Below are 16,844 nucleotides of genomic sequence, written 5' to 3'. Positions count from 1 at the left end.
CTAAATTTCCCCCTTTCCTCTCCCACATTAACTTAAAGAAATCAAGGAGATGCAATAATGTATCACACCTTCTCTCTTAGGACGAGAAATCAGGGTAAACATAATACTGATTTATTTCCCTTCTATAAAGCTCACTGTTGTACTGACTTTCTCCAAACACTATAATTAAGCCTTTTATATTTATACAGTGTCTTCATATTGAACTGTAACACATGACTTTCAAAATCGAAGAAAAATAGAATACATGCTCAAAGGCATACTATTTTCTTTTGAAGAGCAGTATTATAAAATTTTAAACTGAAGTGTAACTGAATCATTTTTATCCCTGTTCCTCAGATAAAGATGCAAAAAAAAAAAAGTGGGTGTAAATGTCCTTCTCAAAATTAGATTTGAAAAATAAGACTGTAACAATTTCAAAAAACAGGTACAAATAAAAGAGTGAAAATACTTTCACTAATGCCCATAGTAAAGTCACATCTGAATGGAGAAAACTAACACATTGTTCAGACTTCCCAAAACTAACCTGTGATGATAAGACATTCATTGTGATCCAGCACCTCAGTGAAGAGTCGTGACACAATCAGCTCAGGATTGATTAAAAATCGGATTTCTTCCTGCACGAGTCCTGCACTGGTTACGCCACCTCCAACAAAACGATTTGCAAAATCCACCTACATTTGAGAAAATGTGGCATGTTAAATGATCTTAAAAACCCACATAGATGATAAAGAAGCACACTTCCTCTAAGCTCTAATCTTTTCCTTTCCCATAAAACACAATTCTCAAATTAGTTATCTTCCCTGGCAAAACAGATTACTTTTGCTTGTACTCTTTCATTTCATTGCAGTTAATATTTCTGCACGTTTCTTTGTATCTCAAAATATTAGGAGGGACCTGGAAAAATGGAGCTTTTAGGTACTTCTACCTAGTAAGCCTCAATGTATTTTATGGACTTTTATCTATAAACCTTATTTGTGCCTCAGGAGCAAAAATCAAGGGAGATCTTTACCTGTAAAGGTTTCAAGACCATTTCCCAATCATTCACTCAATTTCCCTTTATGTGTTTCATATGATTTTAATATAATACCTTTCTTACATAACATATAACGAACATTTGTCCTGTACAAATGAAAGTTCAGTAATTGATCTTTCCTTTTATAACCTTCTTCTGTGGAAAAATAAAAGAATAGAATTTTTGTCCTTCTAAATTCAGTCCCAAACCCCAAACTGTATGAACATTACAAATCATATATAAAAAAAACTACATCTCCCAACCCCCCAAAAAGGGAAGAAAGACAGAAAACCCAGTTTCACAACAAAGATTCAACTAAATTAATACTTCAAATTTAGTTTAAAACTACCCATGAATTTTCTGTGGAGTGCTCTGATGGCATTCCTAAGCTCCTATTAATAAAGGTGAGTTGCATAATCCTCAAAAGAAAGCAAACTCAACCTATCAGCATTATTTCAGTTCACCTTAAACTTACTCCACACTACAACGTGTGTGACTCTATGTCCTCTGGGGCAACACATAAGAAATGGTTTCCGTCTCTGCTTTAGATTACTCTACTTGAGGAGTGAAGACTATACACAGGCACACAACTTGTGCATATACAGTCATACACACAAATAAAACAATCTATTAAGTACAGTAAGGGAGGCTTGTATGCTTTCAGACTCTTGTCAAATATAGCTTTAAGCTTGGTTTTGTTTTCTGAAGCAATCATGATATTAAATGATAATCTGAAGCCTATTTGACACACAAAAGAGTAAAACAAGAATATGAACCTTTTGATATGTAAAAATATATGTGAAAGAAACTATTAGAAGACAAAATAAAAATAGTCCTCTTCCACCGAAGAAGAATTTGGAAACTACTGAAAAATACCACTGGACAAGTTCTTGAAATGAGCTACCACAGAGAATAATATATTGGAGTTTATTTTCTGGAGTACTACATCAATGCCAAAAAGCAGCAACTCTTCAGTGCATATAGAAAAACAGTTTTAGCGAAGCTACTCAGTTGATTAGAATTACTTATCTACTATATATGAAATCTTTATGCACTGGATCATCTATGGCTTAAGCTGTTCCATTCAACAAATATGTACCGACTACTGTACGGAACCAGGGGAAACAAAAATGAGTAAAACCAGGTGCCTGGCCTCACAGCATTTACACTCTAGATAGGAGTTCGGCACATAAGCAGAATGATAAGATGATTATTAAAGAACCTACAAGTATCTACCTGATACTTCCCAAATAATACAAGTAATTATAATTGGAATATGAAGAGAGGATAGGGAAGCGTTACAGAGAATGTGGCATGCACTCCAGATTTAGCTGCCATGTAGGCTAAGGAAATAATATGCCCAAGGACATAGGGAAAACACAAATGTCAACAGCTATACAAAATAACCGGTCAGCAGATTCCTCATGCTGCCTGCAATGCAGAGTATGCAGAAGGTTACAGTTGGCATGAGGTGGGAAGAGTGGTCTGGGGTCTAGAATGCCATGCTAAGGAATTTTTACTTAAATCTGAACGTTCTGGGAAAGACTCTAAAAAGGAAAGTAACAACTGGATCTGTGTTTTAGGAAGATAATTCAGGCAGGAGTTTAAAGAATAGACTGGAAAAGTACAAGATTAAAAGCAGAGAGGCTGGTTAGATGACTACTGAATAGTTAAGACAAGTACTACTAGGATCTCAAACAGGGCTGTGGAAAACCAAGCAGAGGAGAGAGAGGAGGCCTAGCAAAGCATTAAAATGGACAGCACGTGAGAACCGAGAGCCTGCCTGAGCACCTAGAAATGTAACGGTATTGTGAGTGCAAATGAGAAACAAAGGTTTGGGATGGGCCAGACTTAATTTTTACTGGAACAAGGTACAGAACTAAAATAAAGATAAGCTCTATCCATCTTATGTACTACTTGGTAATGATCAATGAAATACATGCAATGTGTATACAATTGTTCACTCTTTGAACAAAAGGCCAACATTTACTACTTGAAAAGTGTGCATAGAATAAATACACTAAACTCAATATGCCTCTAAAAGCAGGGGTCTTTTAGAAAATCAAAGTTTCTACTACTTAAAGACGTTCTAATAAAAGGCTCGCTATTATAGGTGAGAAACCTGTTCCAGGACATGAAAACAAGCATATAAATGCTTCTATATTTTTAGCCAGTCATTTTCCAACTCATTTTAAAGCTACTTGTTCAGATTACTCAGTTTCTGAATTATAACTTGATGAAAAGAGAGAAATGGTAACACTCCTTAGGTCCTGTTGTTGCCATTCAGCATAATGTAATTTATATTCTACACAAGGAGCTTTGTAGCATTGCAATACAATATTCCCTGATCTCCTGGGGATACATAGCATGGGCAGGGAGAACAATTAACAGCACTAGCAGCCTTTATGGTATTCTTTTAATCTACTGAGGGCTCACATTTCATCTATAATTTATTCCAGGGAAGTGGGGAGAATCTCAACCTTGAATGTTGCTAAGTAATTCCTTGTTGAGTTATAGTGTAATGAAAGGTCAGGATTCCTGTGGTGCTAACTAGCAGTGGCTCTGTTTATTTCATGTGTATTAAGACTCCCTCAGTTAATCCATGACATTAATGTAGGAAAAAACTTCATCAGAAAGGAAATCTGAGGAAAAAGTGATATTCATTTGAAAGAATTTTTAAGCATATTTTAAGATTTTTTAAAAAATAAATGTAAAGGTACTCATTTTTTTTCAAAAGTACAGAACATTATTAAGGAATCCTAAGCATTTTTATGAGCTCAAATAATCACTGGAGAAGGTGATTTAAAACAAAACATACTTTCTCTCTTTGAAGATTTTAATCAGATACACATTAAAAAAAGGCTGTTCTAAAAAGAATATATTTCACTAGACTCTTGGAACATAAGTATAAAATAACTAGCCAAATTACACAAATCGGTGTAGTCATTTTACAATAAACATTAAGTACGTATTCAAACAAATCAGCACATTCTCAGGCCACTGCTTTCTCCAGCTTCTGACCCCGATATAAGGCATCAAATCAAGAGCTAAGAAGAAAAATCTGCTATTCCTAGTATAAATGATGTGCAAATTTTTTTCAATAAAAATTAAATTTACAATGCTCTTATAAATGGGACAAGAATACAAAACATTTTGTCTCCAGTGAATTAAAAAAAAAAAAAAAACACTCGAAACCACGTGCTCAGGTTAGATGATGCAGCATTTTTTAAAAGCGAGATACACAAAGTGTTTTGTTAACCTCTTTTTCCAAAAATATATTTTTTTAAAGTAAAGGCAGAACACAAATCAACAGCAAAGATTGAGCGGTGGACAAAACTACCTGCTCTAAAACTGGGAAACAACAATTAGCAAGCATAGCTGGCTCCCGTCCTAAAACAAACTGTTCTATATGGGAGTGAGGCCTTTCTTATCAATCACTTTTAGACTGTCTGACTCGTAGACCTAAACAAGGCTGTTGGTGGCAGAAAACATCTCAAGTTGGTCATCATTTGGGGCACAGCAGGAACCTTGAAAGAAAAAGAACAAAACTGCCTGGTGACAGCTTGTCAAAAGCATACCCTAGGAACTTCCTCCACTGTCAACCTACAATCAGCGTCTGAACCGAGAAGCCTGATGTTGTCCAGATCCTGGGATTTTTCTGTCAAAAGTTCTTTAAAGAGGCACATGTGAGAAACAGAGAGCGTGCGCTGGCAATAACAACATTACCGAGGCTGTCAAAATGATCTGTTTGGTGTTTTTCTCCATTCTGCTATTATGCTTCTTTGCATTAAATCAGCTTAGGAGATAAACAGACAGCTTCTCAAATTTTCTCTGCTGTCAGAAGCTTGACAAGAGAAAGTCCCAAACACACACACTGCTATGATTCACCTACCTGCAGCATGCCTTGGCCACTTCCTTCTATAGTACCTTCATAAGTGACATGCAACCGAGTCAGGGGCTTTTCATATCTATAATTTAAAAAGACATTCCCTTATTTATTTGTTTAATGACAAGTGATTCACTACAGGAAAATCTGACATTATAGGTAATAATAAAAGAAAAATTGAAACCACACAAATATAAAAAAACAGAAATATATGCCTATTAACATTTTTGGTGTAGATCCTTCAAAGTTTTTTCTTACTCAAATACGTAAATATATGTATTTAAATTAAAAGGGGATTATAAACTCCTCTGAAACCTGTTTTTCCTCTATATGATATCAAAGTTTCTCCTCTTTAAGATAGTTGAAAAACTTCTCAAAATAGAAAAAAAAATTTAAGGAAGGTCTATAAAATTCGATCATTATGCTAGAATTAGCAACCTAAAGAAAACTGTAGAAAGATTTGGCAATAAATCATACACGATTCTCAGAAGGAATCTCCTTTCAGCAATTTCACAAATGCGTATGTGTGGGGGGGGGTGGGGGGGTGGCTTGATGTAAATACATACACACCACAGAAATTCTGATCTATGGTATTTCTATATTAATAAGGTAGACAGATGAACTTAGTACCTATAGGTCATTCAGAAGGCACAGTTATTTTCTTTCCTTTTTATAAACTATGATCACTAAGGTGTTTAGCTGGCTTACATTTAAATTAAAAATCAATTTCATGTTATTGATAGCATTTTATGACATTTTTCCTTATTAGATTTTTTCCCTCATTCACTGAATAAGAAGTATAAATTACAATTAAATGTAACAGATGAGATCTAAGCTAACTGATAGAAATCATACTACGAGCAGTCATAATTTTGGGGGGGTATTATATTTCTTAAAACCATTTAAGAAGTGAGCTGGGGAAGCACTATTCACTCACTGAGATTTGTTCCCCTCCTGGTTTCAACGAGTCTAAATGTATTTCTGGCAAAGCTCCAGCCCAACCAACCGCTACCTTTAAAGTCAGGAGATAATTCAGTGCAGGCTCTGTTCTAAGGACTTTATTTGCATTAATTAATTTAATCACCACAACAAGCCTATTATTATCTCCTTTTACAGATGAGAAAACAAAAGCACAGAAAGCATTTAAGTAACCTGCCCAAGACCAGTAAAGGAAGCCACAAGGATTTGAACCCAGGAATCCTAACTCCATGGTCCAAGCTCTTAACCACTATGCTGCACCTTCAGAAAAATTACTCTGCAAATCTCATGTAGAAAGTAGTACCTAAGTTTGATTTTTTTTAACTTCCTTGTCTTCGGGTCCTACTTTCCTAAAGATATTACTCAGAGGGAGCCCTCCTATGAGGATACTACTGAAAAGATAAAGCATGATCCAGAAATCTGGTTTGTCATTCAGAATTTCAAGGCATAATCCCTTCTGTTTTGAACTATTCCCCATGACTAAAGTTGGCAACTTATAGTAAAGTTGTCAATAAAATTACAAAATTGCTAGAAACTTTTTTTTTTTTTAAAGCATCCTCCAACTTCCTGGTAGGTCCGCCCCTATGGTGGCAGCAAATCCTCCACATCCCTGCCCAGGAATCATAGATGTACACTCCTCTGGCTCTCTGTGATTTACTAAGGCTGGCTAAGGTGTTTACTGATAATCAGGGGTTAACTATAACATGCCAGAAAACTCGGAATTCAGAAAAGTCTCTAACTTCCTGGCACCCATTTAGCCCCTTACTCTTGGGAACACCAACAATCCTCATCTCTTCTTCATCCTCCCTCTTTAAGTGAATGCATGTTCTGGCTCAGTGGAGTCTGGGAGACTGGTTTTAATTACATTCTCCAACTCACTCACAAAGCAGCTCAAACAAAAAAGAGACCAATGAAATAAAAAAGAGTTAGAAAAGGCATCAAGTTAAATTCTATCAAAGTTAAGGGGGGACATCTTGGTCTTACTCAGGGGTAAAGCCACGGCACCTCGTTGACACAGCAGCCTTGCTGATCTCTGCATCTCCACCTAACCCTTCTCTCCCAGATGGTGATCTTGAGCTTATTAAAAATAAGTTCTCTGAGTGATCCTTCCAGATCTACATCAAAGTGACATGAACGTCTGTATTCCCATTAGAGACTAATAGAAGAGCCAAGGAAAACAATCCTCTGTGCTCTCTTCTGGTTGGATAACAGAGCAGAGTGTTACTTTGAGTTCTAGGTACCATATTTTAAGGGGGATCAATAAACAGAAGGTGTATCAGGAGCAGAGATACAGGATTTAGAATATTATACGCAAAATAGAAGGAATGAGTAAGTTTAGTATGGAGAAGAAATGAGTGCACTGTTAAGAGGTAGGGGTGGGTCAAGAAAGTATTTTTAAAGAGCGTCTAATGTTAAAAAAAAAAAAAAAAGATTTATTTATTGTAGCTCTAGAAGAAAGAAACAGGAATAGTGGGGCAGGACAAGGGAGGAAGAGTCATTTGAAAGACAGACTTTTAGTAAACGAGAACATTAGATAATAACACACGCAGCTAACACTGGAATAGGCAAGGTAAAATGGTGAATTTCCCATCACTGAAACTGTCTAATCTCCATCTGTCACAGGTATTATAGAGGCAACTTATATTTTCAGTAGGCAGCTGGACCAGATGACTTCCTGGGGTCTCTTTCATCTCTAATATGCCATGACTCTAAAATGCTATACATATTCGCTTCCTTTTCTGGCTCACTTTTTTTTTTTCCCCTTCAGGTTACTTAATCTTTTATCCACTTTCCTCGATTAATAATCATCTCAGCCATGCCTTCAGCCTGAACTAAGTTAGTTTTTCTTTCACCTCACAATTAAGCATCTTTGATGGCTGAAAACACGACAGGAAAGCCACCTAAGCAGACACGCCTTCTTGAGTTAATCTCCCTTAAGAAAATTGAGGGAAATTAATTTTCATTAATCTCCTTCATCACTAATTCCAAACAAAAGGATTACAAACTATAATAAGAATGATTAGAAAGTGAAAAGGAGAGGCGCTGGTGAACATGAACGCACACCCAAATACTCATGTCCTCACGTTTGTAAAAAGTTGATCCACACTTTAAGTGCACTGGGGATTTGCTCTAGCTTAGGTACCACGTGAACTATTTCAGGGTACTAAGAATGCTTCGAATCTGATTTAAATCATATTGGTTATTAATAACCTCAGTACTCGTAGATTAAAAAAAAAATCCCCAAAACACAACTTCTATAAAATATGCCAGTAGTACACATGGACAACCAAATTTCAAAATTCTTGTCACTCTAGACAAGCACAGTCTATATCATTTTAGTTTAATAAAAAAGGTTCCCCAGAAACTGTAATCCAGACAGAAAAAAACAAATGCTAACCAAAAAAAAAAAGAGTAAGGAGGAACATTTAAATATTGGTGTTCCATTTAATATTAGGGTCTTCACACATTAAACTCCTTACTTTTAACAGGATTTTGTTTCAGAAGACTGAACTAAGGCAAGTCAAAAGGTTGTAGACTTTGATTCAAAAGGAATGACTTCTAACTATGAGAACTATCAATGAATCATTTATAAGAATGAACCTCATGGCACCAGGGCAATCAGAGATTGAGAAACCATCTTCTAAGGGGCAGCAGAATACAATCCTCTCATGGTAAGACAGACCTTCTAAATCTAAGGCTCTAGGATTATTTTTATGGTTATTACCTTTCCCACTCTGGAAAATCTTCAAGACTCTGTCTTGTAAATGTCACCAACCCAGTAGGTTCTACAAAAGCAATAAAAAAAAAAAACACACACACACACTCAAAATAAGTTTTAATTTTAAAAAGATCATATATATTCAGTAAAAGAATGGGTCTAACTATGGCTATAAAACTAGTCAAGAAATACCAAGCCTAGTGTTGGAATACAACAGAAGATTGATTTAAAATAATATTATCCTTACATTAGAACCCCCTTCAATAAAATAGTAAGTCCTTGCTAAATAAAACTATATAAATAACAGCACCACAGTAGGATTTGCTTGCCAGTACTTTTGGTGTTGTTTTCTAAAATGAATACACTTTAAAAAAAATCCTTGTTTTTTTAAAAAAGATGCATAATTGGTGTAGGTTATGCAATTAAGACAAAACTGAATTCTAATCTGTAGATTCCTTCTCAAAGAAAAGCCTTAACCCTATACCCAAAAACTAGCGAACGGATATACATTTATGTGATTTAAAGTAAAATAAAATGTTTAAGATTAAAAAAGAAAATCATTGCCATGTCCTTTGGAGTTAACACAGCTAAATCTTGGGCTTAAACAATAAGCAATTGCTCTACTTATAAGTAGATGCCTTAGCCAGAAGGAGGAATTACTGTGTTCTAGGAGTTTAGAGAAGAAAGATTACATGTCTTTCAAGGAGCAACAGACCTGAGAGGATCAAAATGAAATACTATTGACACAGCAAATAATTTTAGACGATCTTTTTTTTTTTTTTTTTGGTTAAATTTATTTTATTTTATTTTATTTCTTTAAGCCAGTGGCAAAAACAACAAATAAATCAGCTGTCCAGAAGCAATTTGTTTGATTCAAATCCAAGAAAAAACTAAAAAGATCAGGCCATTTCTGTTTTCTTCTGTTTAAAGGAAAGCTCTTAGGCAGAGAGAGATATGTCAGAAACTATTAGTGATAATGGTGGCACAGTCTCAATGAAAGACTAGCAATCCTTTCATTCCTAAGGACGAGTCCACACTTCTTTGTTCTCACTCACAAACAGTAACAACTCAAAAATGGTATGGATTGTAACTCTGGGAAGATGGCGGTATAAACAGACCATCATTTTGACCCTCCCCCACAAACATAACAAGAAATACAACAAGGAAGCAGCACTCAGCTTTGAGGGACCCTGAATCAGGGAGCAGAGGAAAGCAGCGAGGAACTGCAGACAGGCAAGAATCACTGAATAAACTATGAATCGCATATGGTAGGAATCACTTTTCCCACGGCCTCTGCCTCTCCCCCTAGCCACGCAGGCTGCCGGCTGCTGTGAACAGGGGGAAGTGGCCCCAGAAAAGGAGCCTGCTTCCCTAACCACCACAGCCCCTGCCGGTACAAAGAGACAGAACTCCAAGCTTCTGTTCTAGAATCAACAAGGCAGACCTCCTCGAGGGTCCACCTGGAGTGAGCCAGCACCTCCTCCACCTGGACACTGTCGACAGTAAGCCTACAGGCATTGCTACAGAAAGCCGGTGCAGTGGAGGCTGTTCTCACAGTTAGCACTCTGTTAGCCTCCCTGCACACCCCATAGCTCAGGCTTCTGAAACCAAGGGACAGACGTCCCTGTGAATCAGTTTCGGTCTCTCTGTTCCCCCTTCCAGGTGGTGCTGAGGACTGCTGACTGAGGCTGCTGTGTGCTAGGAAGTAGGCATTTTGACTGGCAGCTACACCCACAGCCAACATACTATGGAGCGGGTTCTGACAGTAACAAGGCAGACTTCCCTGGGGGTCCATTTGGAGTGTGGAAACCCCTCCCCCAACTGGTAACAGTTGACGCTGGACTGATACGAACTACTACAGAAGGTTCCTTAAAGTGGAATCAGGAGGGGGGTCACCTAAGTGGAGACTGCTCCACCACAGGGACACTGGGGCTCCGAAATCAACACCACAGATCTCTCAGAGGTCCTTCTGGGGAGTAACAGTCCTGCTGAAATGGAGGAAAGTCTGCCTGTGCTTCCCCTGAATGCCAGTTCAGATGTAAGCAGCTCCCACAGAGCAGGGAAGGAAGCCTCAGGCAAAATCAGAGGGCAACAGCCAGCCCTGAAGGGGACTCATTGGGTGCGGGTTTTCTGACTAAAAATGTGGTTGCAGAAACAGACAAGAGAAGAGAGTAATAACCACACAGAGAGGACTGCAACCCCTGGTGGAAAGATTGATTAGTACATGATATCTTGCCTGAGTGGTATAGGGCCCAATAGTAGAGACTGACCACAGTGTGTTCTCTGGTGTGTTTGGGACAGATTGCAAGTTGAAAATGGAGATCTGGAACTTTCAAATCCTAATTAAACCAAGGAGAGAGAAGGAGCTATCACAGAAAGAAGAAGAAATGGTAAGCAAAGGTTGACGGCTTTCCCCACCTAAGAGTTTTTTGCAGAAACTAGTATGGGCAAAAATACCATACACTGGGGAAAACTGACTAAGTTAACACCCTTGAAAATTCTAATGCCCCAACAAAAAATCATAAGACACACAAAGAACAGAGACACAATGGTCCATTCAAATGAACATGAGAAAGAGAGTGAAAGCACATCTAGGGATGACAAAATAATGAAAACAATGGAAGAATATAACACAGCAACATTAAATATAATTAAAGAACTAAGGGAAAACGTAGACAAAGAGCTAAATGACTAAAACTACAAAGAATAAAATAAGGATCTAAAAAAAGAAATATTGCAACTGAAAGGGACGATAACTGAAATGAGAAACACAACACAAAACTTACCAACAGGTTTAATCAGACAGAAGAAAGAATCAGTGAATAAGAGGATAAGACAGTTAAAATTACAGATGCTGAGAAGTAACAAGAACACAGTTTAATGGAATTATGGGACAACAACAAGAGACCCAATATATGCATCATGGGAATTCAGGAAAGAGATGAGAGAGAAAAGGACAGAAAGAATATTTGAAGAAATAATGACAGAAAAGTCCAATCTAACAAAGGACATGAATCTACAAATCCATGAAGCTCAGACCCCAAGCAGGATAAACTCAAAGAAATCCTCACCAAGGCACATCACAGTTAGGCTCAAAAAGTAAAGATAAAGAGAGAATCCTGAATGCAGAGAGAGAGAAGCAAACAGTCACATGCAAAGAATCCCCCATAAGATTAAATGCCAATTTCTTCTCAGAAACACTGGAGGCCAGAAGGAAATGGAATGACATGTTTAAAGTGCTGAAGAAAAAAAAAAGTCAACCACGAATACTATACCCAGCAAAACTATCCTGCAAGAATGAGGGTGACATTAAAACATTCCCAAACAGGGGCTGAGAAAGTTCATATCCACCAGTCCAGCCCTACAAAAAATACTAACGGGAGCTCTGTAGATAGAAGGGAAAAAGTAATTCAAAGCCATAGGTAAAAAGAATGATCCCTAATAAAGGGAAATGCATGGACAAGTATAAGGGCTAGTAATAAGGTATTCATGCTTAATAAATCTGGAATGTTTTGTCCTTCATTTTTTAAATAACAAATATATAAAAAGCAGGGATAAAATTATGTTACAGTGCACATCAAATATAAAGACATAATTAGTGATGACAACAACAAAAGGAGGGAGAGTAATAGTATAGAAATAGCATTTCTTTTGTTATTAAAGTTAAGTTAGTACCAACTTACCCTAGAATGTTAAGAATCAAGTTGTTAAGTGTAATATTCATGGTAAACACCATGAAAATATATTATAAAACACACAAAAGAAAGGAGAAGGGAACCAAAAAGGTCCACTATGAAACAAAACATAAAATCAAGCAGTTGTGAAGGACAAAGAAAAGAGACACACAAAAAACAAACAAGAAAATGGCACAAATAAGTCACTTCTTATCAGTAATGACAGTGAACGTAAATGGACTAAATGCTCCAATCAAAAGGCAGAGAGTGGCAGAATGGATAAAAACAACTATATGCTATTTACAAGAGACATAACCTTAAACCGAAGGACACATATAGATTCAAAGTTAAAGGATGGAAAAAATATTCCATGCAAATAATAACCAAAAGACTGCTGGGGTGCCAATCTTAATATCAGACAAAATAGACATTCAAACAAAATCTGTTACAAGAGATGAAGATGGTGACAGTGATAAAAGGGTAAATTAATCAAGAAGATTTAACAATATTAAATATATATGCATCCAACAACAGGGCACCTAAATATATAAAGCAAACACTGATAGAATTGAAGAGAGAAAGACAGTGCTACAGTAATAATTGGAGACTTCAATATACCACCTTCAATGTTGGACAGAACATCTGAAAAGAATACCAACAAGGAAACAGAGGATTTGAATGACACTATAAGCCAACTAGACTTAACAGCCATATATAGAACACTCTACCCCAAAACAGCACAATATATATTCTACTCCAGTAAACAGGGATCATTCTCCAGGGCAGACCATATGTTAGCTTACAAAGCAAGTCTTCATAAATTTAAAAAGATTGAAATCACATAAAGTATTTTCTCTGACCACAATGGAGTGAAGCTAGAAATCAATATCATAAAAAAAACCTGGAAGATACACAAACATATGGAAATTAAACAACACACTACTAACCTACCAATGCATCAAGGAAGAAATCAAAAGAGAAATCACAAATTTGCTACAGTCAAATAAAAATGAAAGCCCAACATATCAAAACTTATGGGATGCAGCGAAGGCAGTACTCAGAGGGAAACTGACAGCAATAAATGCCTACATGAAGAAAGAAAAGATCTCAAATCAACAGCCTAACTTGACCACTCCACGAACTAGAAAGAGAGCAAACTAAGCTTAAATCTACCGGAAGAAAGGAAATGACAAAGAGCAGAGCAGAAATAAATAAAACTGAAAACAGAAAAAACAGAGAGAATCAATAAAACCAGAAGTTGGTTCTTTGAAAAGATCAATAAAATTGACAAACATTTAGCCAGACTGACAAAGAAGAGAAACGACACAAATAACCAAAATAAAAAAAGAGGGAACGTTACAACTGACCTGATAGAAATAAAGAGAATTATGACAGAATATTATGAACAACTGCATGGCAACAAAGTAGATAACCCAGATGAAATGGACAAATTCTTAGAAGCATACAACCTACTCAAACTGAATCAAGTGGAAATAGAAAGTATCAACAGATCCATAACAAGAGATCGAATCAGTAATCAAAAACCATTCAACAAAAAAACAGTCCTGGACCAGATGGCTTCACTAAGGAATTCTACCAAACATTTATAGAAGAAATGTCACCAACACTGTTTAAATTCTTCCAAAAGACAGAAGGAAGGACTACTTTCTAATTCATTCTATGAAGCACACATAACTCTGTTTCTCAAACCAAAAACACAAGAAAAGAAAATTACAGGCCAATAACTCTTATCAATATAGATGCAAAAATCCTCACTAAAATACTAGTAAACAGAATCCAACAGCATATTAAAAGTCATACTCCATGGCCAAGTGTGATTTGTCCTAGGAATGCAGGGATGGTTCTACATTAGAAAATCAATCAACATAATATACCACAGCAATAGAACAAAGGAAAGGAACAACATACTCATCTATATGGAGGCAGAAAAACCATTTGATAAAATCCAGTACCCCTTTCTTGATGAAAACTCTAAAGAAGACTGGAATAGAAGGGAAATTCCTCAATATGATTCAAGGCATATACGAAAAGTCAACACTCAACATTATAGTAATGGAGAAAGACTGAGCACTTTCCCTTTGAAATTGGGTACAGGACAAGAAGGCCTGCTCTCATCACTTCTACTCAATATTGTATTAGAAGTCCTAGCCCAAGCAATAAGACAAGAAAAAGAAGTAAAAGTTATCTAGACTGGAAAAGAAGAAGTAAAATTATCTCTATTTGTAAATGATATGATCCCATATACAGAAAATCCAAAAAAGTTCATAAGAAAACTTCTAGAGCGAATAGAGGAATTTAAAAATGTTGCAGGGTACAAGGTGAACAACCAAAAATCAGTTGGGTTTCTATACACCAGCAAAGAGAAATCTGAAAAAAAAAATTAGGGGAACAATTTCATTTACAATAACATCAAAGATAATAAAATACCTAGGAATAAATATAAGCAGGGATGTGAAGGACTTATGCAATGAAAATTGTAAAACACTGTTGAAAGACATTAAAGAAGACTTAAATAAATGGAAAGATATTTCATATTCATGGATTGGAAGACTTAATATCATTAAGATGTCAGTACTACCGAAAGCAATCTATAGATTCAACACAACCCTGATCAAAATCCCAGTAGCTTTCTTTACAGAATTACAAAAACCAATCCTCAACTTTATATGGAATGCCAAGAGGCTCTAAATAGCTAAAGCAATGTTGAAAGAGAAGAACAAAATAGGAGGATTAACATTTCTTGATTATAAAACATACTACACATCCTGGTACTGGTATAACAATAGACACACAGACCAATGGAACAGAATTGAGAGTCCAGAAATAAACCCACACACAAGAGTGCTAAGCTCATCTGAATGGGAAAGAAGAGTCTCTTCAATAAATGGTGCTGGGAAAATTGGATTTCTGCATGTAGAAAAATGAATGGATTAAGGACCTAAATGTGCAAACTAAAACCATAAAATTCTTAGAAGAGCAGGGGCAACCCTGTCACATCTAGCTTTTAACAATGGATTATCTAATATAATAATAAAAGTACAAACAGCAAAAGACAAAATAAGTAAATGGGACCTCATAAAAATTTTTGTTCATCAAAAGACTTTACCAAAAAAGTGAAAAGACAAGCTGCCGACTGGGAGAGTATCTTCAGAAACCACATATCAGACAAGAACCTAAAAGCCAAAATATATATAAAACTTCGAAACTTAAAAACAAAAAGACAAATAACCCAATCATAAAATGGGCAAAGGACTTAAACAGACACTTCACCAAAGAGGACATTCAAATGACTACCAAACACATGAAAAGATGCTCAGTGTTATCAGCCATAAAAAATAAACTCATTACCATCAAGTCAATTCCAACTCACAGCAACCCTACAGAACAGAGCAGAACTGCTCCATTGGGTTTCTAAGGCTATAAATCTTTATGGAAGCTGCACAGATTTCTCCCAAGCAGCAGGTGGTGGGTTCAAACTGCGGACCTTAGAGTTAGCAGCAGTGAACTTTAACCACTGCGCCACCAAGGCTCCTTCATTAGCCATCAGAGAGATGCAAATCAAAACCACAATGAGATATTATTTCACTCTCACTAGGAAAATATAAAAATAAAACAGAAAATAACAAATGTTGGCAAGGATATGGGGAAATTAGAACCCTTACCCATTGCTGGTGGGAATGCAAAATGGTACAGCCTTTGTAGAAAACACTGTGGCAATACCACAAAAGACTAAAGATAGAACTACCATAATCCACTGCTGTCGAGTCGATTCTAACTTACAGGGTTTAGTGACCCTATTAAAAAAAACTAAACCCACTGCCATTGAGTTGATCCCGACTCATAGCAACCCTATAGGAGAGAGTAGAACTGCCCCATAGGGTTTCCAAGAAGGGCTGGTGGATTTGAACTGCCAACGTTCTGGTTAGCAGCAGAGCTCTTAACAACTGTGCCACCAGGGCTCCAAGAACTACTATATGACCTAGGAATTCCACTCCTAGGTATACACCCAAAAGACTTGAAAGCAGAAACTCAAACAGATACTTGCACACCGGTGTTCACTGCAATACTATTCACAATAGCTAAAAGGTAGAAACAACCTCAATTCCCATCAATAAATGTACGGATGGATAAACAAAATGTGGTACATACATACAATGGAATACTACTCAGCCAGTAGGAGAAATGAAGTCTTGATATATGCTATAATATAGATGGAGCTGGAAGACACAGTGAGTGAAATAAGTCAATCACAAAGGACAAATATTGTATGACCTCACTTATATAAAAAAGGCAAATGTAAAAGAGAACAAAGTTTGTCAATGGTTACCAGGGACGGGAGGAAGGGGGAAAGGGTAGGTTAATGGTGAAGGAAATATTGCTTTGATTAAGGGTAGGGTTGCACAGCCGAATAGTGTAATTGCTGTCAAAAATTTGTCCACTTGTAAAAAGATGAATGGGCAAAAGTTGTATGATAGATATATCTACAACAGTGACAAAAAAAAGAGTAGCTGCTGAGGCTGCTTATGTACAACCAAAAGCCTCCCGGGATTTGGT

The 16,844-nt window shown here is 36.6% G+C and overlaps 1 protein-coding gene across 8 annotated transcripts in view; it reads right to left on the bottom strand.

Annotated features, from left to right (window-relative positions):
- The window catches only part of PARG (poly(ADP-ribose) glycohydrolase), a 155,691-nt gene that overhangs the window by 46,180 nt on the left and 92,667 nt on the right, over window positions 1-16,844 (bottom strand). For all 8 annotated transcript variants that reach the window (XM_023742088.1, XM_023742087.1, XM_004387943.3 and 5 more), the window contains 3 exons: window positions 8,602-8,662; window positions 4,905-4,980; window positions 524-671 (listed from right to left, as the gene is read on the bottom strand). In XM_023742088.1, the coding sequence (XP_023597856.1) occupies window positions 524-671; window positions 4,905-4,980; window positions 8,602-8,662 (285 nt within the window). The remainder of the gene's footprint in view (window positions 1-523; window positions 672-4,904; window positions 4,981-8,601; window positions 8,663-16,844) is intronic.

This window comes from Trichechus manatus, unplaced genomic scaffold (genome assembly GCF_000243295.1).
Source record: "Trichechus manatus latirostris isolate Lorelei unplaced genomic scaffold, TriManLat1.0 scaffold00200, whole genome shotgun sequence".
NCBI lineage: Eukaryota > Metazoa > Chordata > Mammalia > Sirenia > Trichechidae > Trichechus > Trichechus manatus.
The sequence above is the reverse complement of the archived record's forward strand: the minus strand, read 5'-3'. Positions and strand labels throughout refer to the sequence as shown.